A 14,614-nucleotide genomic window follows, 5' to 3' on the forward strand; every position below is an offset into this window, starting at 1 on the left:
CGGAATATGTAGCGCACTATCTAGGCTGCATGAGCTATTATTCCCAACCTTAAATAGTGCACTTATATAGGGGAGTTAAAGCGATTTGGAATTCAGCCACACAACTTGAGCAGAGTGGCTTTTCAGCCCACTGTGTCTATGGATAAAGCTTCAGCCTATGGAATTACAGTATATACCTGCATTAGGTGCTACCAACACGTATTTCTCGCGCTAGAAATTGTGTTTAATGATGTCACGTGTTATATGCGAAAGATATGATTGGCTATTGCTAGCGACTCTCGCCGATCAGTCTGGCTCCCGATTAGTTTTTCGAATCGGCTGTGAGATGAGTCGGTACCATCGAAAACTAGTCTTTACGCCTGACTCGCGACTTCAGTTGGCTCGGTACGCTGAAAATCGGTGTAGTGTGCGGCTAGCTAAAGAGTAATGGATCGGAGGAGTGCCTTGAAAGCGTTAATTATTGTGCAGGTGCTATTTACATGTTTAATTTTAGAAGCCCAACTACTGCTCCAGGAGCACAGGCGATGTGATTAGGGGGGAGGATTTGGGGAAATAATGCCATCTACAGGTTTGGAATGCTTATGAATGTGATTGAAAACGCAGATGTTCGGTTATGTGTGGAAGGGATTTTTTTCGAAGACGAGGTGGTGTGGATAAAACATTTTTATAAACGGAGGGGGGGGAAATGTTCGGTTTTAAAAATACCCGGCTACGTGTGTACATGGCATTAGTTTATAGTTAGTTAAATACATACTGAGCATGTAGCCAAGCATTTGGAGGTAAGGGTTTGCGGAAGTAACCAGCAATGGGTCTCTGGCTGCCAACTCCCAACCTTTCAGTCACTCATCCACCACTGACAAACTACCGCATGTCCAGTATATCTACCCATGTTTTACCCAATAATTCATAACTGAAGGTGGAAAAAGTGTAACTGCTGGAGAGCTAGAAAATTGTCAAACCCCTACTGTTGACCGGGACAAAATTTATGCAGGTTTTTCCTGTACTCAAAGATGTAGGTTCTGCTTGCTAGAGCCAAATAAAGAAGTATGTTATTCATGGGGCGGCACGGTGGTGTAGCGCTGTCACCACACAGCAAGAAGGTCCGGGTTCGAGCCCCGTGGCCGGCGAGGGCCTTTCTGTGCAGAGTTTGCATGTTCTCCCTGTGTCCGCATGGGTTTCCTCCGGGTGCTCCCGTTTCCCCCACAGTCCAAAGACATGCAGGTTAGGTGAACTGGTGACTCTAAATTGACCGTAGGTGTGAATGTGAGTGTGAATGGTTGTCTGTGTCTATGTGTCAGCCCTGTGATGACCTGGCGACTTGTCCAGGGTGTACCCCACCTTTCGCCCGTAGTCAGCTGGGATAGGCTCCAGCTTGCCTGCGACCCTGTAGAACAGGATAAAGCGGCTAGAGATAACGAGATGAGATGTTATTCACTTGGTGAATACATAGAATGATTCAGCTTACTGGATAACCTACAGTACATACTAGTTAACATACTAGATAGATAGATAGATAGATAGATAGATAGATAGATAGATAGATAGATAGATAGATAGATAGATAGATAGATAGATAGATAGATAGATAGATAGATAGATAGATCATCCCATTCCAAAACCATGGATATTAATACAAAATTGATCCCCCTATAATATTTTACTGAAGCCTACAATCTTCTAGAATGGCTTTCCACTAGATTTTGGCACAAGACTGGGAATTTGTGAACTTGTGCTGATGTCTGATGCAGTCAGAGTTCCCCTTCATCCCAAGGGCTCTTTTTAAAGGATATACACAGAACCTTTATTTTTAAATAAATGTCTAAGTATCTCCATCCTTAGCTCCTGTCTGAGCCAGCCAGCCCTGAGTGTGTGACCTCACAGTAGAAACTGTTTTTAAGGCCGAGGCCTTTGACAGCTATAGACCAAAGTCATATAAATAATAATTTATGGTGAAAGTAAGAAATACTGTTACTGACTTGCTCAACTAAGACTGATTTGACTTCACTGATTGTGGGTTGACTCTCATTAAAACAGGATAGGTGTTATAACTTATGCAACATACATGTACATGCATGCATTTTCACTGATAAAACGTAAAAGGCTAATTATGTTAGGGGAGGCGGAGGTGTGGTGAGATAAGGATCCACAAGCAGAACACAGACAGTCATCCAATAAAAAAAAAAGTGATTTAATCCAGGGAAAAAGGGCGTGGCAAAAAGGTGAACAAACAGGACAAAAACAAATGGCAAAATAGTCCAGGTAAAAAGAGACAAAAAACTTGACAAAAACACTAGAGCAAAAAAACATAAACAAGAAGAAAACCCTAAGTGCAAAAACCGTAAACTAGAAAAATAGCTTGAGCAAAAACCATGAAATGCAATAAAGGCACAGAAATGGCTGGAATAGCAAAATGAGACATTCTGGCAAGAGCCCTATTCGCACGGGATAAGTATTACCTATGGACCTCTGGTAATTCGCAATTACCCCTGCACCTCTGTGTTATTGTGTGGCGCATTCGGACGGGATAAGCAAAAGTCTGTAATTCACTGAATTTACAGTACAGACATTGTGACTGGATGTGTCGTAAGTTCACAACATCCTGTTTCGTCTTGTAGACAGGAGTTCTTGGAGCTGTTTCTGCTTATCTGGTTCAAATACGGGATAGGCCTACTACCACTTGCCCCTGAAATGCTGTTTATCAAAATTTCACCCGTATCCTCCATTATTCACTCCAGAAAAGTACAAGAGACATGCGTTTAATAATTACAAACACAGACATGTGCATTCACACGGGACTTGTATTACCACTGGACGTCTGTGTTTTGCCGAAACACAGTAGGTAATTCGCGGCGGAATTATTACTTGGCAAATTACGGACATGGCGCATTCGCACGGGACTAAGAACTCAGACATTCTCTGTAATTATTCCGAATTACCAGAGGTCCACAGGTAATACTTATCCCGTGTGAATAGGGCTAAAGTCAGGGTCTGAGAACGGCCTTTATATAGGCAGGGGTGAAAACCAGGAAGTGAGTTGAAGGTGAGCTGGAATTCCCGTCCCGGATCCAGATCGGCGCTGGCGTGGGAGATCCGTAACCTGCGGAGTGGATGTCTGGGGCGGAGCAAGACAAATTAAATAATCAGATGAACTGAGACAATCACATTCTGAAGCAAATTAAATAATCTTATACTGATAACTTAAATACACAATACAAGTCACATGTATTAATCTAAATGCAGGTAAACAACGTGTTGTTTTTGCTGTTTTTGATTGATTGATTGATTGATTGATTGATTGATTACTTTATTCTGAACAATAAAGAAGAAAGATATAAAAAAAATTTTAAATAAAAAAAATACAATAATCAAAACATCATCATAAACAAACAGAATAGCGTAGCCACAAGGCAATAACATAATGTTCAGAAAGGATTAGGAAGAAGTAATAACTTATCCAATCCTAACCCTCTATACCACCGCTAATCAAATGTCACTTTCCACCATAATAAACTATATATACAAAAGAAAACAAAAGCAATAAACAAAAAAGAAAACATACCAACATATCAAAACATACCGACATGGTATAATATCGACCAAATCAAATCATATATACAGATACTTATGTTATGCATATAGACACACATACAATACATATATACAGTACATACATATACACATACCTATAACTATACACTAAATACAAGAAGACCAGTCACAGACTTACTCTCAATTTCATCATCACCTATATATAGTCTGCCTGTCCTCACCTATATATAGTCTGCCTGTCCTCATTCTCATATATTTTTATTAACATGTTTTTATATAATTTTTTAAACAGTTTTATGTTGGTGCTATTTTTGAGCTCATTATCCAGACCATTCCACAATTTCACCCCACAGACTGTTATGCACATACTTTTCAGAGTTGTTCTAACATTTACTCTCTTAAAATTCATTTCCCCTCTCAGGTTATACCCACCCTGCCTTTCCATAAACGTATTTTGTACCTCACCCGGAAGAAGGTTATGTCTTGCTTTATACATAATTTGTGCAGTCTTGTGTTTAACCAGATCAGTGAATTTCAGAGTGTGTGCTTTTACGAATAATGCGTTTGTATGCTCAAGATATCCCGTATTATTGACAATTCTTATTGCTCTTTTTTGTAATGTGCATAACGGCTGCAGGTTAGATTTGTAGGTATTACCCCATATCTCCACACAGTAGCTCAGATATGGAAGTATGAGTGCATTATACAGAGTATGTAGTGATTTATAGTCCAGAATGTGTCTTGATTTCCCCAAAATTGCAGTAATCTTTGCTATTTTTGCTTTAACATGATTAATATGCGGTTTCCAGCAGACTTTATGATCAACAATCACACCCAGAAATTTTATTTCATACACTCTTTCTATGGTTATGTTGTCAATTTTCAATTCAACTTGAGGGTTTGACTTATATTTTCCAAATAACATAATCTTTGTTTTACTCAAATTCAATGACAATTTGTTTACGTTAAACCACCTTTTTAATTTATTCATTTCGGTTGTGATTGTTTCCATAAGCTGCTGTGCATTGTCCCCGGCGCAAAAGATGTTTGTATCATCAGCAAATAATATGCATTTCATTATACTTGATACATTACATAAATCATTAATGTACAATATAAACAGTTTAGGACCTAAGACAGACCCTTGCGGTACTCCACATGTTATGGGCAAATACTCAGATGTGTGATCTCCAATTTTTACAAATTGTTGCCTGTTACTTAAGTAGCTCCTCACCCAGTCCAAACCAACCCCTCTGATACCATACCTCTCTAATTTTTTGAATAGAATGTCATGATTTATTGTATCAAATGCTTTCTTTAGATCTATGAAAATTCCCATAACATGTTTTTTATTGTCTATACCATTTGTGATTTTCTCGATAAGTTCCATTAATGCCAGGGTTGTTGATCTGTCTTTCCGGAATCCGTATTGACTGTCAGCTAAAAGTTTATATTTTTCAATGAAATTGTCTAGTTTTGCTGTGAACAGTTTTTTGAGGATCTTGGAGAACTGAGAGAGTAAAGAAACTGGCCTGTAATTTGTGTAATGGTGTCTATCTCCACATTTATATAAAGGTATAACTTTAGCTATTTTCATGTTGTTTGGAAATTTACCAGATTGAAAAGACATATTACATATGTGAGTAAATGGTTCTGCAATTTCTTCAATAACTTTTTTTATTAAACTCATATCAATATCATTCCAGTCAGTGGAGGTTTTACTTTCACTTCTCCTTACAATGTCTATGACCTCTTTTATGCCAACTGCACCAAGGAATATAGATTTAGGATTTCTCTCCCATCGAGCAGCCTCCGCCCCTCCAGGTGTGTCTGTATCTTGAATCTTTTCTGCCAAATCTGATCCCACATTTACAAAGAATCTATTAAAACCATTTACCACTTCCTCCATATTATTTATTGATCTGTCATTCTCAATATAATGATCAGGGTAGCTTGTGTTTTTGTTTTTAGCTCTATTCCTAATAATACTATTCAGTACATTCCATAGCCCCTTCATATTATTTTTATTACTATCTAATAATTTATTATAATATTCCTTCTTACATGTCCTCATAATGCTGGTTAATTTATTCTTGTATTTTTTATATTTAATTTCTGCCTCCAAAGTTCTTTTTTTTATGAATTGTCTATACAGCGTGTTCTTTTTTTTACAGGCATTTTTTAATCCTTTGGTGATCCATGGACCATTTGCTTGTTTTTGTCCATCATTGTATTTCCTTACAGGACAGGTTTTATCATATAGTGTTTTAAAGATATTTAGGAATCCACTGTATGCTTTGTCAATATCTTCTTCCTCATATACGACTCTCCAGTTCTGTTTAAGTAATTCACTCTTAAGTATCCTTATGTTTTCTTCGGTTCTTATCCGTTTGTATTTCAGCTGATTCATATACTTAGGTTTCCAGTAATTACAGTGATAGACAATAAATACAGGCAAATGGTCACTGATGTCGTTATATAAAAGCCCACTTTCTGTATTATTTTCCATACTGTTTGTAAATATATTATCTATTAATGTGACACAATGAGAAGTAATTCTACTAGGTTTGGTGATTTTGAGGTATAAACCCATACTGTACATTGTATTTATGAAATCTTCTGTCATTTTATGCTTTTTTGGATTTAACAGATCAATATTATAATCCCCACAGATAAACACAGTCTTCTGCACGGAGTTAGAAAACACGTTTTCCATCCAGTTTTCAAATATCTCGATACTTGATGCTGGAGTTCTGTACAAACAGCTCACAATTATATTTGTTACTTTTTCCATACAAATTTCCACTGTGATACATTCCACCAGGTTATCAACAGCTGCTGTCATACTCTCCACCACCTTATACTTCAGTCCTTTGTCCACATATATTGCCACACCTCCTCCTCTCTTTTTCACTCTGCTTATATGATTTAGATCATAACCCTCCATCTCAAAGTCCACATCTCTGTCAGTGCTGATCCATGTCTCTGAAATTGCTATGATGTTGAATGGGTTCTTAAACTGTTTCAAATATTCTTTAATATTGTGGAAGTTGGCATATAGGCTTCTGCTATTGAAGTGGATGATTGATATGTTATGCTTTGATTGGAAAGTTGCGTTGTAGTGCTCATCTGTGTAATAACTGCAGCTGTTTTCTATATCATTGAGTAAATTGTTATCCGGATCAATATCATGTTCTATGTCCTGTATTTTATGTTCTGTATATACAAAGTTTTCTAGTCCTAATGTGTGTTTATTATCAGGAGTTGTCATGGCTGTAGTTTAAGGATACCTTGTTGTACGTTTCGTTAATATTTGCTCAGCTCCTCCAGCTCCCGGATGACTAGTACTTTGGCTTGTTCTGGTGTTCCATTTAACTTGATGTATATTTTGCAGTTTGAAGTCCATGTTGATTGTATTTTCTTCTGTTTTCTGAGTAAACGGGCCATTTTGGCAATGTCCGCATTTTTCTTTGTCAGGTGCTCATTGATGTAAACGTCTGATCCCTTCAGCCGTCTTCCCTGTTTCAGCAGTTCGTTTTTGTGTTTTCTGTTTGCAAACCGAACTATTATTGCCGGTTTTGTCTTCTCGTTTCTCCTTGGGAGCGGGTGACAGGCCTCGATGTTCTCCCTGTCTAACTCGACTCCCTTTGAGCGGAGAAACGCCGCCACCTGTTGCTCCACCGATGCCGCGTCCTCCTCACTCGGCTCCTCCCCGTTCCGCATCGCCACTGCCCGTGCATATGAACGAGGTTTCACTTCCAAGCCGGTGATTATGATGTCGTTCATTCTGGTATATTGCTCCAGATCGGCCACCCGGTTCTCCAGCAAGTTAATCCGCTGGTCCTTCTCGGTGATTTTTAGCCTCAAGGCTTTAACTTCCTCCACCAGAGTCATGATGGTTTTCTGCTGTTGTCTAACAGCAGAAACCTCCTCCGTCAACATGTCGAGCGATCTTTTAATATCGTCGACCTCCTCAACCTGTGCTGTATTCTTTTTTGGTGGCATGTCGCGAAGCGCAGGAAGAACAAGCGGGGCGGCAGCAGCGCGACAGGAAAATCTGAGGCTTCAGCCGCGGCCTGGGCCCGCTCTCAGCGTGTTCTCGCGCAGCCTCTCAGCCCGCTCTCGCTCTCAGCGTGTTCTCGCGCAGCCTCTCAGCCCGCTCTCGATCCAGATGAGAGTCGGAGCTTACCCGTCTGTGTTCTCACTTCTTAAAGGCCGATCTTGTGGCCAATTGTTTTGAAACAATCTGACTTTCAGTTGTTTGTTCAGTTCTCCATTTATTCGCTTCTTCCATGTAAGGGCAGTTTTATCAGCAATATCCAGCGGAGAAATCAGACAGCTGGTTCACTCATTCTCCATTTTCTCCATACTGAGTACTCCGCCATTACTGCTCAGCTCAGGCAATTACTAAAACCCGGGATGGGATGGGACGTCACCGGTTTTAGCAACAACCGTGGGGAGGTCACTGCCCGAGTGATAATATGTCACGTCTCATTCCATCCCGGGTTTTACCAACAACCCTCGGCTCACACTCTGGGAGAACTGGTGCAACTGAACTTACTTTCCTTTTAAAAATAAATAAATTAATTAATTAATTAATTAATTAATTAAACAGTTTCCTTTTCTTGTAGTTTTCTTTTCCTTTAATTGTTGGTACTGCACCCTCTTTCAATACGGGCTCCTCAACAGATCAGAGGTTTCGTACAAGTCTTCAGTAAAATGTGCAGAGCAGGGGAGAGACCACTTCATAGGCGCCCAATGTGCCCGTGAACTTCTCGCAAAACGTGTCCAAATCTTTGCAGTTTGAACATTCTTGGGTCATGAATGCAATGTAAATCCACCTTCTGTCATGTTGTTGCACCCGTCAGCAACGCATCTACATTGCATGGTGATAAATTAGCTCAAAATGGAGGATTGGAGTTGCAGTCAGCTCTGTGTTTTAGTATAGCGGAAATGGCGATGACTTCCTGCTGTGATGTCACGGACATCAAGGTCATTCGCTCAGACCGCTACCTATATGAATCACTTTAATTGTAAAAATTACTATATGAGATTTATTGTTAATGCTTAAAACTATTCCTGTGCCATTCTTGAGGTCTCAAGGCATTTATAAACAAAAAGTGAGGCCATGGTTCTGTGTATATGCTTTAAGGCTACTCAGGTTCATGCACACCAACCTCTGCAAACCATGTCTTTGTAGACCTAGCTTTGTGCACAGTGGCACTGTGATGCTGGAACACATTTGAGCCTTTTAGCTCTAGTGAAGGGAACGCATCATGCTACAGCATATGAAGACATTCTAGGCAATTGTGTACTTCCAATTTTGTGGCACCAGTTTGAGAAAGGCCTGCATATTGGTGTGATGACCGTGTGTTCACATACTTTTGGCCATATAGTTTAACATTAAAAACACCTATTATAAACACCTGTATTTATTATGAACACCTGTACATCTGAATATTCATGCAATTATCCAATCAACCAATCATGTGGCAGCAGTGTAATGCATTTAATTATTTAGATACAAGTTAAATGTTTAACGTTCATGTCAGAAAGAATGGAGGAAAATGCAATCTCACTGACTTTGACTGAAATAAAACATTAAAAAGACCATGAGACATTTTTCCAATCTTCACTGCCCAGTTTTGGTGAGCCTCTGCCCACTGTAAGCTCAAATTCCTGTTCTTGGATGCCAGGAGTGGATCCCAATGTGGTCATTCTGCCATTGTAACCCATCCACCTTCAAGTGTGACATGTATGTTCTGAGATGCTTTTCTGTTTACTGTTGTTGTAAACAGTAGTTACTTAAGTTACCTTAGGCTTCCTGTCATCTCAAACCAGTCTAGTCATTCTATTCATGCCTCTGACCATTAACAAGGCATTTATGCCTGATCACTGGATAGTTTTTGTTTTTTGCACCATTCTGTGTAAACTCTAGAGCCTGTTCTGTGTGAAAATCCCAGGAGATCAATAATTTCAGAAATACTCAAAGCAGCTTGACAACTATGCCATACTTAAAGTCAAAGTGTCACATTTGAATCTGTACTCAAGTCTCCACTTCCCAGAATTCACAGCAATTTTCAAATATCGCTGCTCCAGACTACAACACCCACCCTGCACTTCACCGCTCACAGTCTCCTGATCACACACCTAGACTCAGGCTACATCCACACGACAACAGCAACGAGATTTTTTTTTTAAATATCGCATCCACATGGGCAACGGATCAGTAAAATATCAGGTACATATGGCAACGCAACACTTGCTGAAAACGATGCAATACACATGCCACACCTCTACGTGCGCTGTAAGACGGTCCCATCGGAGACACCAGAACAATAGAAGAAGTAGACGCATGCGCATAAACCCCTTCTTCTGTAGCATCAGCCATATAAAGTTTTGATTATTAATCAGTAGCGTAAAATGAAAGATGCGGAAAGAGGAATGAACGGGGGTAGATGGAAGCCGGTATGCCAACATTCTGATATCCTCCAGAATTCTTTAATGGCCCGGAATAAATTGAATGCTACACGTTGATGGATTACTTTGTTCTTCTACGCCCTTTTTGAGGAATGTATTGTCGGACTTAAACCAACATCTGAAGAGGTGAGATCGCTCCTTTTTTTTTCCTATTTTTGCTGGCGGGATTGTTTTTGTTTTTGGAAACCGCACGGGCGATGCACGGTTTGGTACTGCTTCCGCAGTGTTTGGACTAAAGACTCTGCCCTAAGGGCTATTCTCTCACTCTCTCTCTCTCTCTCTCTCTCTCTCACTTTGCACCATTACACAATAAATATTCACAGTGAAAATATTTTGTAAACACGTTTCATGAACCAAGTTATAGGATTTGTTGACAACTTGCATCGAGTTCATTACACTTCTACCCGGCGTGAAGCACATGTGGTTGTGACGTCATCATAAACAAATCCATTCTACTCATCCAGACGACTTCGCAACGGCGCCGTTGCCAGATTTTTCCACTCTGGAACCCGTTCTCAAAAGATTTCATTTTGGGGCACCCAAAACGCCGGTGCCGTGTGGACGCCAGGCCGAAACGATAAACAATTTTATCAGATTCACCTGAATCCGTTACCGTGTGGACAGGGCCTCAATCACCACAGCACACTATTTAAGCACACTCACTGCACTAGTTCATTGTGAAGTAAATGCTCAGTTACTGTTGGTCTGATATTACTAAGCCTTTGAGAGTTGGGACACTTATTCTCGTGTTGACTTTGTTTGTGTTTTTGGATTTTGCTTTTTTGCCTCTGCCTTTGAGATCCTGTTTTTGCCTTATCTGACCACCGACTTTTTTTGACTCTGCCTTTTTGCCTAAAGGTTTGGATTTGTCTGCCAGTTTGCCTGATTAAACTCTTTTCTGCATTTACATCCGTCTTTTGCCTGCCTTTCTGACACAGCGATATTATTTATTACCCTATGGCAGTAGGGGCATGGTCAAGTGCTGGTTTGTGAATGGAGGGTGAAGTCGGGGAAGGTGAGTGTCAAAGTGGAAGCACCTGTTGTGGATTAATGTGCTGTGTTTGTGTGCAGAGAGAAGGGATCCTTCCCCTGGCTGAAAACACGCCTGTGTGTGGTGACAGTGGTGAGATTTAAGTCCGCTGAAAAGTGTATGTCTTGAGTTGTGGTTGCGGAAATAAAACCCAAAAGTGAACCTCAACCTGCCTGCCTGTTCATTCAGCGTCCACCACTATTAGGGAAACGCTACATACCCATCCTGATGTGAACATTAATGGAAGCTCTTGACCTGTTAAATGACAGTTACACTAAGGTGCAAAACCACTAGGACCAGCAATAAGATCAATCACTAATTAAACTGGAATTTCTTTTGCTGTTACAAAATCTGACACAAAATTTTAAAATACTGATAAATCTCAGTACCAGTAAAAATTTATGACTACATTAAAAGCAAACAACTGCCATTTTTGGTGAATGATCTATTACCCCTAAAGGGAAAGACAGCCAGCTTTTTTATTGTTTTTTTTTTGGAACTAACATATGTAATTGTCAGCATTAATAAAATACTGTACACATGAGACAGCCACCCTTGCAAGTTTGATACCATCTTTTATTAAAAACTGCATTGAAATAGAAATTTCTGCCACTTACACAATCAAAAAGCAATGGGCTTTATTTTAATATGCATATGTACAAATAGAACAAATATTACAGACATTTGAAGGGTTTTTTTTTTACGCTGAAATCAATTGAAAATTATACATTCTATGTTTGAATTACAAAATTGAGAAATTTATGGTCACAGAAACTCAGAAATGTCAGAATTCATCATTCATTTAGTTTCATGCAAACAAATGCTTATTGATTTTTGTTGAACCTGGATTGTTTTTGTGCTCAGAAATGTATTCTGTGGTTTGCATTATTGTCTTTCAATTTTAACATGCATAAAGTACTATAATCCATCAGCTGCATGAGTAAAATACAGAAACATGTACAGATGTGAAAGAGCCTCATATAATACAAAAATAACTTTCAAAAACCCATACTTACATTTTGGACCTTAGATCACAAGACTTTCCTTTATATCATATTTACTAGAAGAATTTGTACTTAGGTAATCTGTTTGCAAAAAAAGCATTTTTGTATATGAAGCTAGCAAAACTTTTGTTGTATGCTTTTATTGTAGAGATGTAATACTTATTAGTGTGTTATTTAAATATATAATCTATCATATGTTATTCAGCAACCAAGTTCTCACATCCCTCACGTCTAAACAACTGACTTTGTTGAAACCATGTATGCTGTGCAGCTTTTTAAAATACATACATTAACATCAAAGTTTGCTTTTCAAGCCCCAAAACTCTGTGCTATAAGAAAAGCTCCAACCTTGAAAACACTGGAACCTGTGGAAATTCTCTCTTAATAATGCCACAAAACAGAAAATAAGGCCTTATGTTTTTTTAATGGTAACACGACTGCAAGTACCATGATAAAAATACTTCTGTTGGAATTAAGGCTTCTAGATGACCCACTCCCATTGGTCCATGCCTGGCTTAGTTCCGTGGCTGAGAGTTAAACTCGTGGCAGATGTTGTGTATGATCTTGGGCACATACTTGTAGAGGTTGTCGAACTCATCCACAAAGAAGGAGTGATCTTTGTCTGGGTCTGTGGCTATGTATTCTAGCTCATCCTGTGCAGCCCAAGCAATGCCGATAGAGTAGGCAATCACACCTGATCAAACAGTTATAAAACTTCCATTTAGTTAAACATTAAACGTTAAAGCCTTTCAAACAAATCCATATTCTATGTGGGTTTGCTATATGCAAGTACATGCCAAAAGTACACAGCAAAATCAAGTAAGACGTACTATGCCATATCCTCTGCAAATTTACCAGCTGATAGAATTTCCTTTTGCAATACCACAAACATTTTTAATAACAAAATCTTCTAGTGTGTACAGTAAGCTCTAAGGTTTTTGTAGCTCTAAGGAAATCAAAACCTCAGTAGAGGTTGACTATTCTGTACAGTACAGTGAATGAGTGTTCAGCTGCCTGGTCATCTTGGCAATTACAAATCAGTTAAAGTACATCATGTAATAAAACATGTGACCATTCTGATATTGCTAGTGCTCATTTAAAGTTAATGGGAGTCACCATGGTCTTTATAAGTCACTCAGTCTTCTTTTTGAGGGCAAAAAAAGTCTTGGCCTCAATAATTGACATTCTGGGGACAAGGTCTTGAAGTTGGCCTTTAAACTTGGATAGACTTTGACTGGGCCCCCATGTCAGAGTCATGCTCAGGGTCTCTCTAGAGGTCATTGAACTTTGGGCCTGTAAATGTCTCAGCTGAACCCAGTTTCTCAGCTTTCTAAGGAATGAAATGTACTAAAATGATTAATGAAGTTAGCAAATGGCCTTGTTTGTTAAATGTTTGGGTGCTGAATTCATTTTTCATTTGTAAAACGACATATGACCTCTGATAACCTCAAGGTCATTAAACTTGGCCCTTTTCACGTGACGTCACAACAAACGCGGCCGCCATTTTGGACGTGTACTACCAGTAGTTTACCACAGCCAACATTGAGGAACGGCAGCAAAGAAAGTGTTTATTTTCAGCAAGACTTCCATCATGCCACTATATTGTTGTGCACCTGGATGTAGTAACCATCAACAAACAAGGCAAGGGTTATCATTTTATCGGATCCCGGTAGATGCTGACCGACGGAGAAGATGGATAGCGGCATACCAGCGCTTGTGTAGTGACCACTTTGTTGGAGGTAAGACGAATAAAATTAGCCAGAAAAGGCATTACATTGCTGTTAACATTCTGTGGCGGCGAGTGTGTAACCAAATAGGCTAAAATAACCCATTGTAACCTCTTTGTTCTTCTGTAGTAGCTATTAGTTAGCGTTGTGTTCCTTTGCTGTTGGTAGACTGTAGGACAGATCAGAGGCAGTGTCCTACAAACAGCGCTTAATTTGAGGGGGAGCAAGCCGGAGCGCGCTCCGGAACCTCGGGCGTTGGCTCCGGCAGCTATTTACACTGGATCCGGTGATCCGACACCTCTTTTGACTATGTAACAAAAAAAAAGAATAATAATAATAATAATAATTAAATAAATAAAAAATGCAAGTTTATTTAGTGTTAATGTCTGATTTTGATATCTGTCTTGTTGGTGATTTCTCTCATGAAACGACATCCACAAAATATCTGCAGATGAACTTAAATTGCAGTGTTATTACAAAACATGCCCAGAAGCGCAGCGCAGTGCCCCCCCCCCCCCCCCTTTCCTTTTCCGCACCAGAGCCGCTCATCCTCTGCGCTCCGGGACCTCCCACTTTACAAATTAAGCACTGCCTACAAATAAGTGTTCAAAATAAGAGGAACATGTATTTGTCTCTTAAATCCAGGCCGTTCCCTGTAATCTGTCACAACGGTTGGAGAAAGTAATGGCAACTAGTGAGTGCACAAACCGTAGAAGGTAAACTGTACACAGCGCCAGGGCAGTGTGATGGTATGTCTACTTTTAGATTGTGTTAGCTTATCAATGAACACACTCGTCACTCGACGAGTTTCACGTCTTTACGGC

General features: G+C 39.5%; 1 protein-coding gene across 12 annotated transcripts in view; it reads right to left on the reverse strand.

Annotated features, from left to right (window-relative positions):
- Window positions 1–11,663: 11,663 nt before the first annotated feature.
- vit (vitrin) overlaps window positions 11,664–14,614 on the reverse strand; it is a 67,923-nt gene continuing 64,972 nt past the window's right edge. For 9 of the 12 annotated variants that reach the window (XM_060916883.1, XM_060916884.1, XM_060916892.1 and 6 more), the window contains one exon: window positions 11,665–12,757. In XM_060916883.1, coding sequence (XP_060772866.1) covers window positions 12,579–12,757 — 179 coding nt within the window. In that variant the 3' untranslated portion in view covers window positions 11,665–12,578. Of the gene's footprint in view, window positions 12,758–14,614 lie in introns of all 12 variants that reach the window. The other 3 variants (XM_060916885.1, XM_060916887.1, XM_060916894.1) reach the window with 2 other exon arrangements.

Source organism: Neoarius graeffei, chromosome 3 (assembly GCF_027579695.1).
Source record: "Neoarius graeffei isolate fNeoGra1 chromosome 3, fNeoGra1.pri, whole genome shotgun sequence".
NCBI classification, from domain to species: Eukaryota; Metazoa; Chordata; class Actinopteri; order Siluriformes; family Ariidae; genus Neoarius; species Neoarius graeffei.